Raw genomic sequence first — 14,760 nt, 5'->3', positions numbered from 1 at the left:
CAGGTGACATCTCTGCCTTGTATCTACTCCTTTTTAAAATGAAAATCCTCTGTATCTTCCTGTGAACTCTTCATTAGGGTGCCCTTCAACCACATCTCTCGCTTCCCTGGACTCACCAACCATTCCGATTACTTCAGAGAAGAGTGAAGCAAGTGTATTCGAAGTCCCTTTTTATGTTAGTTGATGAAATTTACATAGACCTCCTTGGAACCCTGTAGCTAATTTCAGTACCCATCTTGCCTCTCATTTAAAGAACTCAAGTCAATTTTTAAAAAAAATCTTTATAGGAAGGAATGAAAGAGGAACACTGTAAGGATGATTTTTGAAAACTATTCCTACAAATATCGAAGGAAATTTAAAGAAAAAGAAACTTTCCTTTTGCCCATAATCCTACTCTAACCTCAGTACAATTTTGTTTATCTAACTTCCAGCTTTTACCTTTGATCATTGTAAGCTTTGTTTTTTATTTTTATCCCTGAGGCTTTTTGCAAACATTTTTACATTTTGCAGTATATTTGTTTGTAGTATCTGTGTCATATATTCCATCAAATTGCTATTCCATAATGTACTACCCAGTGCTTTACTGCTAGACATTAAGGTTATTTCCAGTTTCTATTATAAATAATAGGAGCAAGAACATCTTTGTATATATAGCTTTTTTTCCTATGTCTGAATTATATCCTTAGGATAAATTCCCAGGAGTGGGATTAGTGGGTCAAAGGGTATGAACAGCTTTATGGCTCTTAATATTTATTACTAAATTGCCCAAAGGGTCATTCTAATTTACAATGGCACCTGCAACACACGAGAGAGGCTGCCTCTCCCAGCTCTTTCAACACTGATTTCTGCAGCCGGTAGTTTTGGGTACAGTTAATCGTTATTAAAGGGTAACTTGTTACTGTTTTTAATTATAATTTCTTTAATTATTATCAACATCGGACAGTTTTTCTTAAATGTTTCTTATTATATTGTTTTGTATGGCTTTTTATGTGGGAGGATTATATTTTTTGGCACTGGGTGGAATTTAAAATATTTTATCACGAAAATGTCAGATGCACTCAGGACAGAGACACCAATCGATGAAGCCCCCTAGACTCATGACCAGATTCAACAAACAGCAGAACTTGGCTCTATTTGCCCCTTCTTTTCCTCTTTTTCCCCTTCGTGTAGTTTTGTAATTTTAAAGCAAATCCCAGACATCCTGCTTATGTTTCCTATACACTTCACTATCCATCTCAAAAACATATGGACTTTTTCTTATATACTCATAATGCCATTATCACAATGAACAAAATTAATGATAATTCCTTGGTATCATGTAATACCCATCTGTCCTAAAATTTTCTGAAATGTCTTTAAAATGGCCTTTTTACTGAAGCTTTGTTTCAGTCAGTATACAGAGACGCCATTTGTTTGGTGGTTATGTTTCTAGAGTCTTTTAATCTAGAACACGCTTCTCCCTGTGTACCCTCCTCCCCTGCCGAGGCTCCTGCACCCAGTGACATTGCAGGAACTGAGTCAGTTGTCCTATAAACGTTCCCACATTCGGGATTTGACTTTTTGTTTATTAGCTCTAGCAGCTTGGTGAGATTCAGTTTTACCTTTCTTGCGGGTGGAAGCAAGAATACTTCCTGGGGCTGTGCGATTTACTCTGTCTTCAGCGGCGCGTCATGTCTGATTGCCTTGGGTGATGCTGAGGCCAATCACGGATTCAGATGGGGTCACCCCAAAACACAGTTGTAAAGTTCCTCCTTAGCTGTGCCCCTGACTCGTTCATCTGTTAATTCTTCTAATATAATGAGCCAGTTATTTCCTAGGGATTGCACAATGGTGATTTTCTAAATCCATCATTCTTTCCCCATTTATTCACTGGCATTCTTCTGAAAAATAAAACTCTTTCCCTCATTAACTAGGACTTCTTAGTAATCTCAAAATGCAGTTTGTACAAGAAAGGCAGGCTACATGATTTATTCTGCCTCTAAGTTGCCAAGTTTCTAAGTAAGGAATTGGTTCCCTAGTCACTCCCAATGGTGTTGCTGTTGGTTTCAGTTTTTGAAGAATCATAACATACTCAAGGTTTTAAAAACATATTTATTCCATGTGTTTGACTCAATTACATTCATTATTCTTTTTGATGCTAACATTGTCCCAGTCCTTGGCCCAAGGGAGACCCTTCAAGTATTTGTTTTCAGGCATCACAAGGTGCCTTGGGTTCCCCTAGCATATTTTTACACCTTGAAATGAGTTGTTCCTCCAAGATGACCTGTGTTTTGTTGGTGAGGGTTGGTATTTAGATGCCACAATCTGGATATGTTATGTGCTTATTGCTGTTATTATATCTAAGTTTCCTCAGTGGACAGAGTTAGGAAAAGCATACTTAACAAATGAAAATAAAATATTAATTATGAGTTCATACCGATATTTTCGTTTCAAATTTAACAAAACTTTATTTCTTTGATTTCACATTTGTATTTCTTTCTCTTACACTAAAACCTTGGTTCCAAACATCATTATACTGCAATATCTCAAATAGTTTCAAAACAACAATACCAATATTATTACCAACAGTTTTCCTAGTGAATACGAGATTTCTTTGCAGTTCTGTTTATTTTTAGAATACAGTCCACTAAAAACAGAATCAAATTAGCTTGTTCAAACAACACTTGAGTTCTTTTCACCAACTGGATATACAGTTAAGTTCCTTTATTTCGATTTGTTTTCAAATTTTCAGATTCGCTTTTTTTTCTTTTTGGTTTAGTTTTATTTTTTTAATCTGTAAAATGTGCTTTCAAAATTAAATGTAGGTAAGAAGGTATTATCAAAAAATCTTTTCTTCTGCCTCCTCTAATTTCCTTCTTTCCCGGTTGGCAAGTATTTCTTAATAATTAAGGTTTCTTTTATCTTTGCAGAATTTCTTTTTGCAAATATATATGCATTCAGATGGCCTCATCTGTTTTATGCTGAAGCTTTCATACTGTATATTCCTTACAATACACCATATCTGTTCTAAAGATCTTCTTAGCTGTCCATTGTCATGATGAACCGTGGTTTATTTAACTAGCCACTTACTGATTGATGGAGTTCTGTTTCCTTTGTGTCTTCTAAAAACCAAAAATCCTTTGTCCAAGTCATTTTATATTTTAGCCAATGTGTCTTTGGGGATCTATTTCTAGGAATGGGATTGCTGGGTCAAAGGGCAATGCAGTTGTACTTTTTTCTTATCCTAGCTCCTTCCAGATTCACTTCTAAAGGGGGATTATGTGTCATTTTGCACTGAGAAGGATTTTTCAAAAAGATTTTGCAAATGCACAAATTGAATATACCAGATTGTTGGAAAATTAGCATGTTCTTCAAAATCACCAGTTATTGACTGAACCCGCATACTGTTCCCACGATTGTCTATCGTCTACAACATAGCCTGGAATAGAGCACCCTGGTTCCTGCTTTTAGGGCATCTGTGGTTGGTCTGTGGAACATGACATGAATGAAAAGCAGAGTTAGAGTAGCTGAAGATAGACCATGTTGTAAAAACAAAGGTGAACACCCAGCTCAAGTCTCTTTATCCCAGGCCACGTGAGTCCTGGATCCTCTCAATTCCATTTGCACTTTTAGCGACAGTGACCCTTTTCCCAGACCAAAACTTTTGACACCTGGTTGAACAAATATGAATCTACTAGCAGAAATAACAGCACTGAATGTTTGAAATGTGGGCTGCCTCACAAATTTAAGCTGAATAATTATTTTACATGGAGTTGCATCTGCATCTCCCAAAGCATGCTCTCTGGCACATATATGGGATGTTAATAAGGGTTACACAGCAAAATCAGTGTGTCAAACAAACCTAATGAGATGTGACTCCAAAATCATGTGGCTGCAGAATCCTCTATTCCGGGGAGCAACTCGTGTTAAACACTGTTCCATGAGACACAGAGAACCAAAGTGAGGGTTCTGTTTAGATGAAAACCAAAGGCGTCTCTTCCGGTTGATTAACTTGTACTTCTACAATTCTTTATTGTTTTTATTAACAATTTTTAATTTGTTTCTTTCTAGATTGAATCATTAAAGAAAAAGGTGCAACAGAAACAGCTCTTAATATTGCAGCTTTTAGAAAAGATCTCGTTCTTAGAAGGAGAGGTAAGAAGCTGTGTTTCTTTAAGCTGGTGTCTTCTCTATCATTAAATTTTATGTTGCTGAGCCTACCACAGACACTTAATTAAAAATATGGCTATTTCCTGGCCTTATAAAATTGATTGAAGGTTAACTGCCAACACTGAAAATGAGATTCTGACAGCTAGTTTTTCTTTACCACCTGACTCTCCTCATCTCAGACTGCTGCCCACCTCTGCTTTTTGGCTCTCATTTTTCTTGTTCAAGAATTTTCCTAGCAAGTCTGATAAGCTGTTAAATAACACTGATAATTTCCCACATGTATGTAGGGCTTTATAGCTTGTGAGGTATTTTCATGGACATTCCTCACATGGTTCTCTCAGCAACTTTAAGAAAGGCAAGACAAGGATCATTACTTTATATTGACAAATGTTTCAAAAGGAGGCCCAGAAAAAAAAAATAAGAGGAGGCCCGGAGAAGGCAGGTGGTTTTGCTCACGATCACCCAGCTTGGTTAACGCTGGAGCCAAAGCTGAGAGATGGGTTCCGAATCCACTGCTCTGACACTGAGTCAACAGGGTTAGAGGTGACTTAATTTCACCTGAAACTTTGAAGATATTTAGTCTTCCTGACTTTCTGGCTTTTTTGAAAGTCATTTTGAAGATTTGGTGTAGGTTCCAGAAAAGGAAATTATGGAGTTGGGAGAACCTTAAGAGCTTAGGTATTAATGGAAGGAGAAGCCAAAATCTATTCGCTCTGAAGCCTCTTTATTAAGAGCTTGGCATTGAGCCTCTTCCTTTTGAGCCTCATGAATCTCTCCTTGTCTGTGCCCCTCAACATAGTTCTTCCCCCGAGGGAGACAGCCCAGGAGACAATGATGAAGGACGGAGACAGGACAGAGACGACATTGGTGAAGCACCTGGTGTCGCTGGGCGCTGTTAACTGCTTTCCACATCCTTTGTGTAATGTGGAGGCTAAGAGCGGAATCAGACTTGCCCAAGTTTGAACCCTAGATCTGCCTCTTATTAGCTGGGTGATGCTGGGGAGCTTTCTTAGAATTACAGAACGAGGATGGTAGCTCACCTACATGTGTGTGACCGGGCAGTGAGAGTGCCGAGAACGTGCCTGGCATGTTTCTTAACCTCTTAAGTTAATGCCCTAGGAATTAGATTGTCTTTCTCCCATTTTATAGATGGGCAGACTGAGGTTCAGGGGCATGAAGGAGCCTGCCCAAGGTGACAGTAGAAATGGGTAAGCCTGAATTCAAAGCCTGGGCTCTTAACCACTGTGTTTGTGGGAAGGACGAACTGCGTTTTCATGTACTCTGTGTTTGGGGAGCTGCCTATAAAAGTCATGGCCCACAGGGACCTGGCGGTAGATTCAAGCTCAAGAGTCTCCGTGTGGGGACAGCTGAGTAAATGGGCACTTGCCCTGTCCCCCTCCTGCCTTCCCCTCCGCAGTCCCTATGTGCAGCTCCAGCCTTACGAATGGACGTTTCTAAGAACTTCCTCCCAAATCACAGCTCCCTGTGGGAGGAATCACACCTTCTTCCCCAGTGGGATCTGAAGCGAGTGTCCTGGTGGGAGCCCGTGGGTCCAGAGAGGGGAAGAAGATGCTGACAGGAGAGGCAGTGCCCACCAGCGCCCCCCCACACCCTGTGCCCCTCAAGCCAGCTCTGCTGCTAGTAGATTATGAAAGCGCAAGGGGATCCTGTGCGTAGAGAACAGCATTACACACGTGGGGGCTTTAATGCTCGAGTTCTTAAGCCCCTCTTGCCCAGACCCTGAGATGCGGATATTAGTCCACATAGTAGATTTGGTGGACGATCCCAGGAAGCCCCAGTAGAGGAGGGTGGGGGGATGAGTCAGGGAGAGGATGGTGCCTTGCTGAGGAGGCTGCCACCGTGGGCACCGGGGGGTCTCCAGGAGACGCTACGCACTGGCCTCTGAGCTGTCCTTACCTAAAGGTCAGAGAGCTGGGCCTTGGTCCACTGACTCCCTCCTGCCATTGGTTGAGGCCTGCTCCTGGGGGATGCGGGCAGCTGTGGCCGGCCCTCAGAGCCAGCCGCAGTCAGGTGGTTAGAGTTTATTTCTTTGTTGTTTCTGTTCTTATTTTTTATATCTTCCCAGGGCTGTTTTACTAATTTCAGTGTGTTCTTAGAGTTAACATCATTGTAACACTTTCCAGACAGGTGCAGGGATCTTTCAGATCCAAAGGAGACAGCATAACTTTTCTGAGTAGCTAAGGTCAGAGGCTGCTGATTCTCGGGGGGACGGGGGTGCACTCAGGATGAGGTGGCTTCAAGGTGATTCAAAGTCAGGACCCCTTATCATCGTGATGCACTGACCTAGTTTTCAGAACTATTAAGAACTATGTATTCCTTATTAATATTTTACCCTACTTTATTGGGCCAGGTAGATAGATTTCATCTCCTAGGAGATGAGAGGTTGAGTTTGAGTACTTGGTTTTCCTCTTCAGGCTGCTTGCCTAGTTTATTACGGTACAAACACACTGCGGACTGTTGGTTCCTTGTTTACCGTATATACCTGCTAATGGCAGTGGGTCTCTGCCCCTCCTCCCACCTGGTTCTCGTAGGATTACCAATGCCAAGCAGTCCTTCCGTGGGCCCTAACGTCCTGGGATGGCCTGACTTATAATTCATTTTGTTATTCTTTCTTACTCGACACAAATTTTATAAACAAACATATAATTAATACTCTATAAAAGAAACTACAGGGGCATCTGGGTGGCTCAGTCGGTTAGGTGGCTGCCTTCAGCTCAGGTCGTGATCCCTGGGTCCTGGGATCGAGCCCCACGTCCGCCTCCCTGCTCAGTGGAGAGCCTGCTTCTCCCTCTCTCTCTGCCTGCCTCTCTGCCTACTTGTGCTTTCTCTCTCTCTGTCAAATAAATAAATAAAATCTTTAAAAAAAAAAAAAAGAAACTATATCACCTTATATATTAATGCTTTCTAGTTTATTTTTTTTAATGCTTTCTAGTTTTAAAAATCAATATGAATTGTGACATAGCTTATGGTCACCCTTCTTTCTCTTAAAACTATCTTTGTGTACACTTTCTATTAACTTTCCCTTTGAGAGACACTGTTGAACATAAGGTATTTCTCAGACCACCTTGTTTCCATAATAATAATTTCCTTCTCCTCCTCCTTTTTTTGATGCCCAAATTGTCACGACTCAGCTGGGGAGAGTTCTCTTCCATCAACTTCTTTGCCTCTATAGCAGGGTTCCTGATGCTTCTGGGCTCATTCTTGCCATCCTCGTTTTTGTCCGGTTTCAAGATATGGTATTGGCTTGTCTCCAAGGAGGCCTGGTTCATTTTAGTGGTGAACTATGTTGAAAACTACCTGGGCATGGGAACTGGTCATGGCTAAAGCACTGTGTCTACTGTTAGGCCAATTTTAATCATGACAGAATTGGGGGCAATATGTGTCTTTTTGAGATTATGAAGTCACACTGACATTTTCCAAATTTAATTATATCACTTTATAATACAGGGTTCTGTTGGCCACTTAGAATTTCTATGCTCTCGGCCTGTTCTAACACCAGTCCTTTTTATACCACAGCTTTCCATCGCCTGCTTTAAACCAGAATGATGCCAAAAGTGGTATTTCAAATATCCTTGCGAAGTTCTGATAGACATATCTGGTAACCTCTTATATTCCATCTTATTAATAAAGTAGCTACCTTTTATTAAGGGCCTAATTGCGGACTCTGGAGCTAGGCTGCCTGAATTCTCAGCTCTGCCACGTACTAGTTATGGGATCTTGAGCAAGTTACTTAACTGCTCTGGGCCTCTGTTTGCTCATCTGTTAAAGGGAGTCTTCTCTAAAATGGTGTCTTCCCCATAGAGTTGTTATGAGGATTAGTTAATATTAAGTGATTCGAAAAGTACATGGCTCACTGTAAATGCCATATGTGTTTACTGTTTTTCCAATTGTCTGGGCCCCAGGGTCTCCTTTCATTGTCACTGATACACATTTCTTCCTCTTCCTTCTCCTCCCCACCTTCCTTTTTAAAATAGAAAATGTGGAACATTTTGGTCTCTGAATCCATCATTGGTACATACTGATGCTTACTCATCAGATTTTGAGCCCCCCAGCCCCACCGGATCCCTAGAAGTTTGCTCAAGCCTGGCCCCATCAGACTGCATTTTCATCAAGCAATGCAAAATCTTCCTGATACAAAAATATGCTCATTCTTTTTTCTTTTTCTCCCAACAATTTATATTTGCCTGCCTCCTGAAGAAGGAATATCCCACTCCCTATTTCCGATATAGAAACTGTTACTGAAATAAAATCTTAAGTATATACCTCCGTAAAGTAGATCAGCTTTCTGAAACTCTGAACTGATTCCATTCCATTTTTCTCTGCTGAAAATTCTGAACTTACAGCAAAATTCAAAGGTCAGAGGAAAGGAGTCTCATGTCCCGGTAATGTGTGTTGTATGGTACGTAAACCTCTCAGCGTGTCCATTGCGCATTCCTGGGACTATTATTAATTTTCCAGGGTACTAGCAGGGCGACAGCTCCAGGCACCGGGGCTCCATGTCCGCATTTTATTGGACGTACATTCTTGTTTAGTGCATGTGCTACAGCTCCGGCCGCTCCCTCCCCTGGGCCCGAGAGAGTTGGGGGAGGAGGTGGCTGCCGTACATTTGTGACATAATTTCCAAAAAATGCCAAGAGGTGCAGTACCAGGTCCTTGGTTCCTGGAAGGCATGCAGCCTCCTGAGCTGCATTTCAGATCTGAACACAAGGGGGCGGTATTTGAAAGCAGGAGAACCGTGGAACTGGAGGCTCAGTCCCAGAAGCAAACAACCTTGTAGGGAGCACAAAGCCAGGCAGTAGTGAGGCTGCTCTTTGTGGGTTCGCTTTAGGTACAGTGTGTGGGACGGAGTGCAGAGTCTCTGTCTTCCTGGACTGAGTCCTGGCACTTTTCGGTTGTAACTATTTCTTAATCTGTCCCTCTTCTAACTTGTCTCCTACTGCCCATATTCAGGCTGATCTCACCTTCTTTTTTTTTCTTGTCAACCTTGTGTATTCAATTACATAAACCTCATCCGTGTAAAGTGTATAGTGATAGATGGAAACTAGACGTATTATGGTGGTCATTTCACAGTATATATGAATAGCAAATCATCATGTTGTACACCTGAAACTACTATAATGTGATCTGTCGATTAGAGCTAAAAAAAAATAAAGTGTCTAGTTCAGTGACTTTTGACGGTTGTATGTACCTGTGAAACCACCACCACAATCTCGATACAGAGCAGTTCCACCACTTCCCAGAGACTCCCTGTTTCCCTTTCTCTGTTCAACTCCAGGCAGCCAGTGATGTTTTTGTTTTATTTTCCAGTGGGAGGGGTCACTTTATCACTTTTTGTCACTATGGACTTGTTTGCATTCTCTGGTAAATGAGGCTCTTTTGTACTCTTTTAAAGTTTTTAGTTTTCTTATTATCGAGTTGTAAGAGTTCTTTTTATATTCTGGGTATCAGTTGTCAGATACATGTATTGTGAATATCTTCTCCCATTTCATGACTTGCTTTTTTCTTTTTTTTTTTTTTTAATTAAGTAAACTCTACCCCCAACGTGGGGCTCGAACTCATGACCCCAAGATCAAGAGGCACATGCTAACTGAACCAGCCAGGTGCCCCTCTTTTTCATTTTCTTGAAGACATGGTTTTTGGTTTTTATTTGTGATAAAGTTCAGTTTATCAACTTTTTCTTTTATGGTTTATGCTTTTTGTGTGCTAAGAAATCTTTGCCTACTACAAAAAATCATAGAGATTTTCTCCTAGGGTTTTCCCTAAACATTTTATAGTTTTTGCTTTTTAATTGAGATCTGTAATCCACTTGGAGCTAGTTTTTGTCAAACAGTGTGAAGTAAGGAATATATTTTTTTCCACATAGATATCCAGTTGTTTCCTTTTAGCTTCTCTTTGATCCCTATTATTTGTACCCCCCCTTTCTTTGATCAGGCTAGCTGGGGGGTTATCAATTTTGTTGATGTTTTAAAAAATTAGAATAGTTTTTGGCTTTGTTGATATTCTCTGTTGTCTATTTTCTATTGTATTGAGTTTTGCTCTGATATTCATTATTCCCTTCCTTCTAATTATTTTGGTATTACTTTGCTCTTCTTTTTCTAGCTCCTTGAGGTGGACATTAGGCCATTGATTTTAGAGCTCTGTTCTTTGTTACTATCAGCAGCTATAAATGCCCCTGAACACTCTGTTTCAGCAGCACCCCTCAAGCTATGATAGGTTGTATTTTCATCATCATCCAATTTGAAATATTTTCTAATTTCCTTTGAGATTCTTCTTTGACTTATGGATTATTTAGAAGTGTGTTGTTTAACCTCCAAATATTTGAGGTTTTCTTAGATATCATATTGTTTTTGATTTCTAATTTAATTGTTATGGTCAGAGAACATATTTTGTATGGTTTTAATTCTTTTAAATTTATCAAGACTTGTTTTATGGCTCAGCACATGGTTTCTCTTGGTTAGTGTAAAAAAAATAGGCATGCTGCTGTTTTTGTGTTCTATAAATATCAGTGAGATTTAGGTGGTTGGTAGTATTGTTTATCTGATTTATGTTCTTCCTGATTTTTGTGTAATTGTATCAATTGCTGACAGAGGGGTGTTAAAATCCATTATTATGGTTTTAGACCATCTATTTCTTTAATTTTGTTTTTTTTTACTTCATATATTTTGAAGCTCCGTTATTAGATACATATACATTTTTGATTGTTATGTCCTGGTGATGAATTGACCTTTTCATTATTATGAAATGTTGGTCACTGCCTTGTTCATATTCCGTCTTGAAGTCTCTCTTATCTGGCATTAATATAGCTGTTCCTGCCCTCTTAAGTTTACTGTTTGTATTGTGTATCTTTTCCCACCCTCTTATTTTCTTTTTTTTAATTTTTTTTTAAGATTTTATTTATTTGCGACAGAGCATGAGAGGGAGGAGGGTCAGAGGGAGAAGCAGACTGAGCAGGGAGCCCAATGTGGGACTTGATCCCGAGACTCCAGGATCATGACCTGAGCCGAAGGCAGTCGCTTAACCAACTGAGCCACCCAGGAGCCCCCCCACCCTGTCTGTATTTAATGTGCATCTCTTATAGACCATACATAGTTAAGTCTTGTTTTTTTTTTTTTTTTTTAAAGATTTATTTATTCATTTATTTGAGAGAGTGAGAGAGAGAGAGAGCACATGAGAAGGGGGAAGGTCAGAGGGAGAAGCAGACTCCCTGCCGAGCAGGGAGCCCGATGCGGGACTCGATCCTGGGACTCCAGGATCATGACCTGAGCCGAAGGCAGTCGCTTAACCAACTGAGCCACCCAGGCGCCCCAAGTCTTGTTTTTTAAAATATATTCTGATAGTCTCTTTTATTGGAGTGTATAGTCCACTGACATTTAATAATTGATATGACTGGATTTAGGTCTGTCATTTTATTATTTGTTTTCTGTTTACTCCCTCTGGTTTGTTTTGCTTATTTGTTTGTTCCCCCTTTCTTGTATTCTTTTGGATTATTTCATTATTTTTTAGAATCCCATTTTAATGTATCTATTGGCATTTTGCTGTGTCTCTTTTCTCTAATATATTAGCCATTGCTCTGGGTATCACAACATACATTATTAACTGTTCCTAGTCCACTTAAAGGTAATATTGTACTACTTTGTGTAAAATGTAGAAATCTTGCAATGATATAGGTCCATTTACCCCTCCCCCTGCTGTCTAGTTATTATAGGTATCGTATTTGCATGCATTATAAACCCACAATACATTATAATTTTTGCTTTAGTCATATGTACTTTAGAGAAATTAAGAGAAAATGCAGTCTTTCATATTTACTCATACAGTATCTATTTCTGATATTCTTCATTCATTCCTGAAAATCTCAGTTTCTCTCTGATATCATCTCTTTTCAGCCTGAAGACCTTTTATGTAGCATTTTGTGTAGTGTAGCAACATGGGGACAAATTCACTTAGTTTTTCTTGATCTGAAAGTGAGCTCTTTCTTTCACCTTCATTATTGAATCATAGAGCGTTCAGGGATGAGTTTCTTTCTCTTAGTGCTGTCTTCTGACTTCTATGGTTCTTGATGAGACATCTGTGGTAATTCAAATTATTCCCCTCTATATATGTAACAAGATTGCTTTCAAGATTTTATTCTTTGTTTTTTAGTAGTTTGACTAGGATGTGCCAAGGTAGATTTCTCTTTGAATTTATTCTGTTTGGGGTTTGCTGAGATTCTTGGGGTTTGCAAATTTATGTCTTTCACAAAATTTGGGAAATGTTTAGCCATTATTTCTTTGACTATTTTTCCTGCTCTAGTTTCTTTATCCTTTCCTTCTATGATTCCAGTATCCCTATGTTAGGCATTAGAAATTGTCCTGTAGTTCTAGGAAGCTCCATTTATTATTTCCAATCTTTGCTTTCTTCATTTTATTCTGATCAAATGATTTTTTAAAAAGATTTATTTTAGAGAGAGTGTGGCAGGGGAGGGGCAGAGGGAGAGAGAGTCTTAAGCAGACTCTGCGCTGAGCATGGAGCCAAATGTGGGGCTCCATCTCATGACCCTAAGATTATGACCTGAGCCGAAACCAAGAGCTAGATACTTAACTGACTGTGATATCCAGGTGCCCCTGATTGAATGATTTCCGTTAACAGGTCTTCAAGTTCACTGACTCCTTCCTTTGTCATCTCCATTCTCTTCTTCAGTCTAGTGATTTTTTAAAATTTCAGGCAATGTATTTTTCTGTTCTAAAATTTCCATTTGGTTCTTTTTTTATATTTTCTCTTTCTTTGTGGATTTTTTACTACATCAGTTAGTAGCTTATTTTCTTTTACCTCATTGAGCACAGTTATATAATAGCTGCTTGAAAGTCCTTGTCTGAAAATTCCAACATCCAAGTCATCTCAGGATTGGCATCTGTTGATTCTCTTTCACCTTGGAAATAGGTCACATTTTCCTGACTCTTCACAAATTTAGTAATTTTGGATTATAATCTGGACATTGTAAAGGTTCTATTGTGGAGACTTTGGATTGTTTTATTGTTCTGAACAGCATTGAGGTTTTTGTTTTAGCTAATGAATTTGGTTAGACCCACCTCCACCCTGCCGTGCTGTTGTGGGTGATGGCTCAGATCTCAGTTCAGTTCTTGAAGCCTTGGCTGCAAACTTCTTTCATTTAGCCCAACACATGCATGGTTCGGGGGGGCGGGGGGGGGTTCCTGCCAGAGACTTGAGCGGAGTCTATATACAGAGTTTAAAGTTTCCGCCTTCTCTAACTCCCTCTTTGGCTTCCCCTTTACTCTTGGCAGTCCTGGTTATGCTAGACTCCTACTATTTTGTATCTACCAGAAAGATGATCTTTCTGTTGAATTTCTAAAGTATCTGTGCTGCTGCCACGACGACTATACTGTTTTTGGGCAAAGCTGCAAACAAAAACAAACAACTGAGTCACAGAGAACCCATCCTAAGCATGTCACAGCCCCTACAGCTTGCCTGTCCTTGTTCAGTATTCAAAGACCGTAATACATGTTTTTTTTTTTTTCCTGTCCAGAGTTTATAGCTATTCTTTGTAGGAGAATCCATTGGTTATGTGCCCCACTCCTCAATGCTATAAATGTGGCTCTCAAACCTTGAACTAGGAAATTGCAGTGGCCTCCTTGACTAATCAAGGAGTTATATTTCCTTTTGCCCAGATTTTTATTTCCTTCCAAGACAGTTTCCACCTGGAAGCCCAGTGACTGAAATAAAAATCTAGTGTTGACTCTGGGCTTATAGGGTTGGGTATAAAGTCCTTGTAAAGGCAGATGTAGCCCTTCGTAACTCTTGCTACCTGTATACTGCAGCAAGGTGCTTGTTCTCAATCTGGTATGTTCCACAATCCCGGAATACTCATCCCTTTCTCTTCCTCTCTTTCCCTTGCATAACTCCAGCAAACCTTCATGGAGTTCATTTTCCCTGTCTGGAGTTCTGCGTCCCCTCTGAGTTCTCCCTTAATATTCTATGGGTCCCTCTGGCATGGGATTTATGACTTTGTTATTTTCTGCTTGGTTGTCTGTACCCCCACAAGACCAAACTCAGGGGTTGCAAATCATGCCCCAATCTTTAACTGCTACCTAGCTCCCCTCACCTAACTTTACACACTACCTGATGCATAGTTTTTGAAATTTTTTTTTTGCATTGAAATTTAAGAGTACAGGTTTTTCATTTCAGCTTTCAGTGGGTATCTGCTGTGCACACATAGAGTTCCTCTGAAATAGAACAAAGGATTTGTGGCTCCTTGTCCACCATTCACTGTATTCGTTGTATCAGTAGGGCATATTTACTAACCTTGTCTTTCTTTCATGCCCCCTAACTAGAGGTAGTTAGCTCAGAATTATGTGAAATCCTCATTATTAAACTCTACACTGAGAAGAGACAAGGCAGTGGGATTTCTGGAGCTTGTTAATGCGCAAGCCTCTTCTGTCCGTGTCTTTCCTAATGAATGCGAGAATCCAACTATTGCTGGGAAAGCTGTGTGTACGTGTGTGCACTTGTGTGTGTAAATGTTGTACCTCAGGTAGTAAGCCAGCAACATTCTCCCATCCTGAGCATTAGGTGATAGATTTGGAGCCCATCCAT

General features: G+C 40.0%; 1 protein-coding gene across 3 annotated transcripts in view; it reads left to right on the top strand.

The window, feature by feature from the left end:
• MYZAP (myocardial zonula adherens protein) overlaps positions 1-14,760 on the top strand; it is an 86,456-nt gene that overhangs the window by 61,157 nt on the left and 10,539 nt on the right. For all 3 annotated transcript variants that reach the window (XM_078079280.1, XM_078079279.1, XM_036107018.2), the window contains one exon: positions 4,051-4,134. In XM_078079280.1, coding sequence (XP_077935406.1) covers positions 4,051-4,134 — 84 coding nt within the window. The remainder of the gene's footprint in view (positions 1-4,050; positions 4,135-14,760) is intronic.

Source organism: Halichoerus grypus, chromosome 8 (assembly GCF_964656455.1).
Source record: "Halichoerus grypus chromosome 8, mHalGry1.hap1.1, whole genome shotgun sequence".
Classification (NCBI taxonomy): domain Eukaryota; kingdom Metazoa; phylum Chordata; class Mammalia; order Carnivora; family Phocidae; genus Halichoerus; species Halichoerus grypus.
Note: the sequence above shows the minus strand (reverse complement) of the source record. Positions and strands in the feature narration are given on the sequence as shown.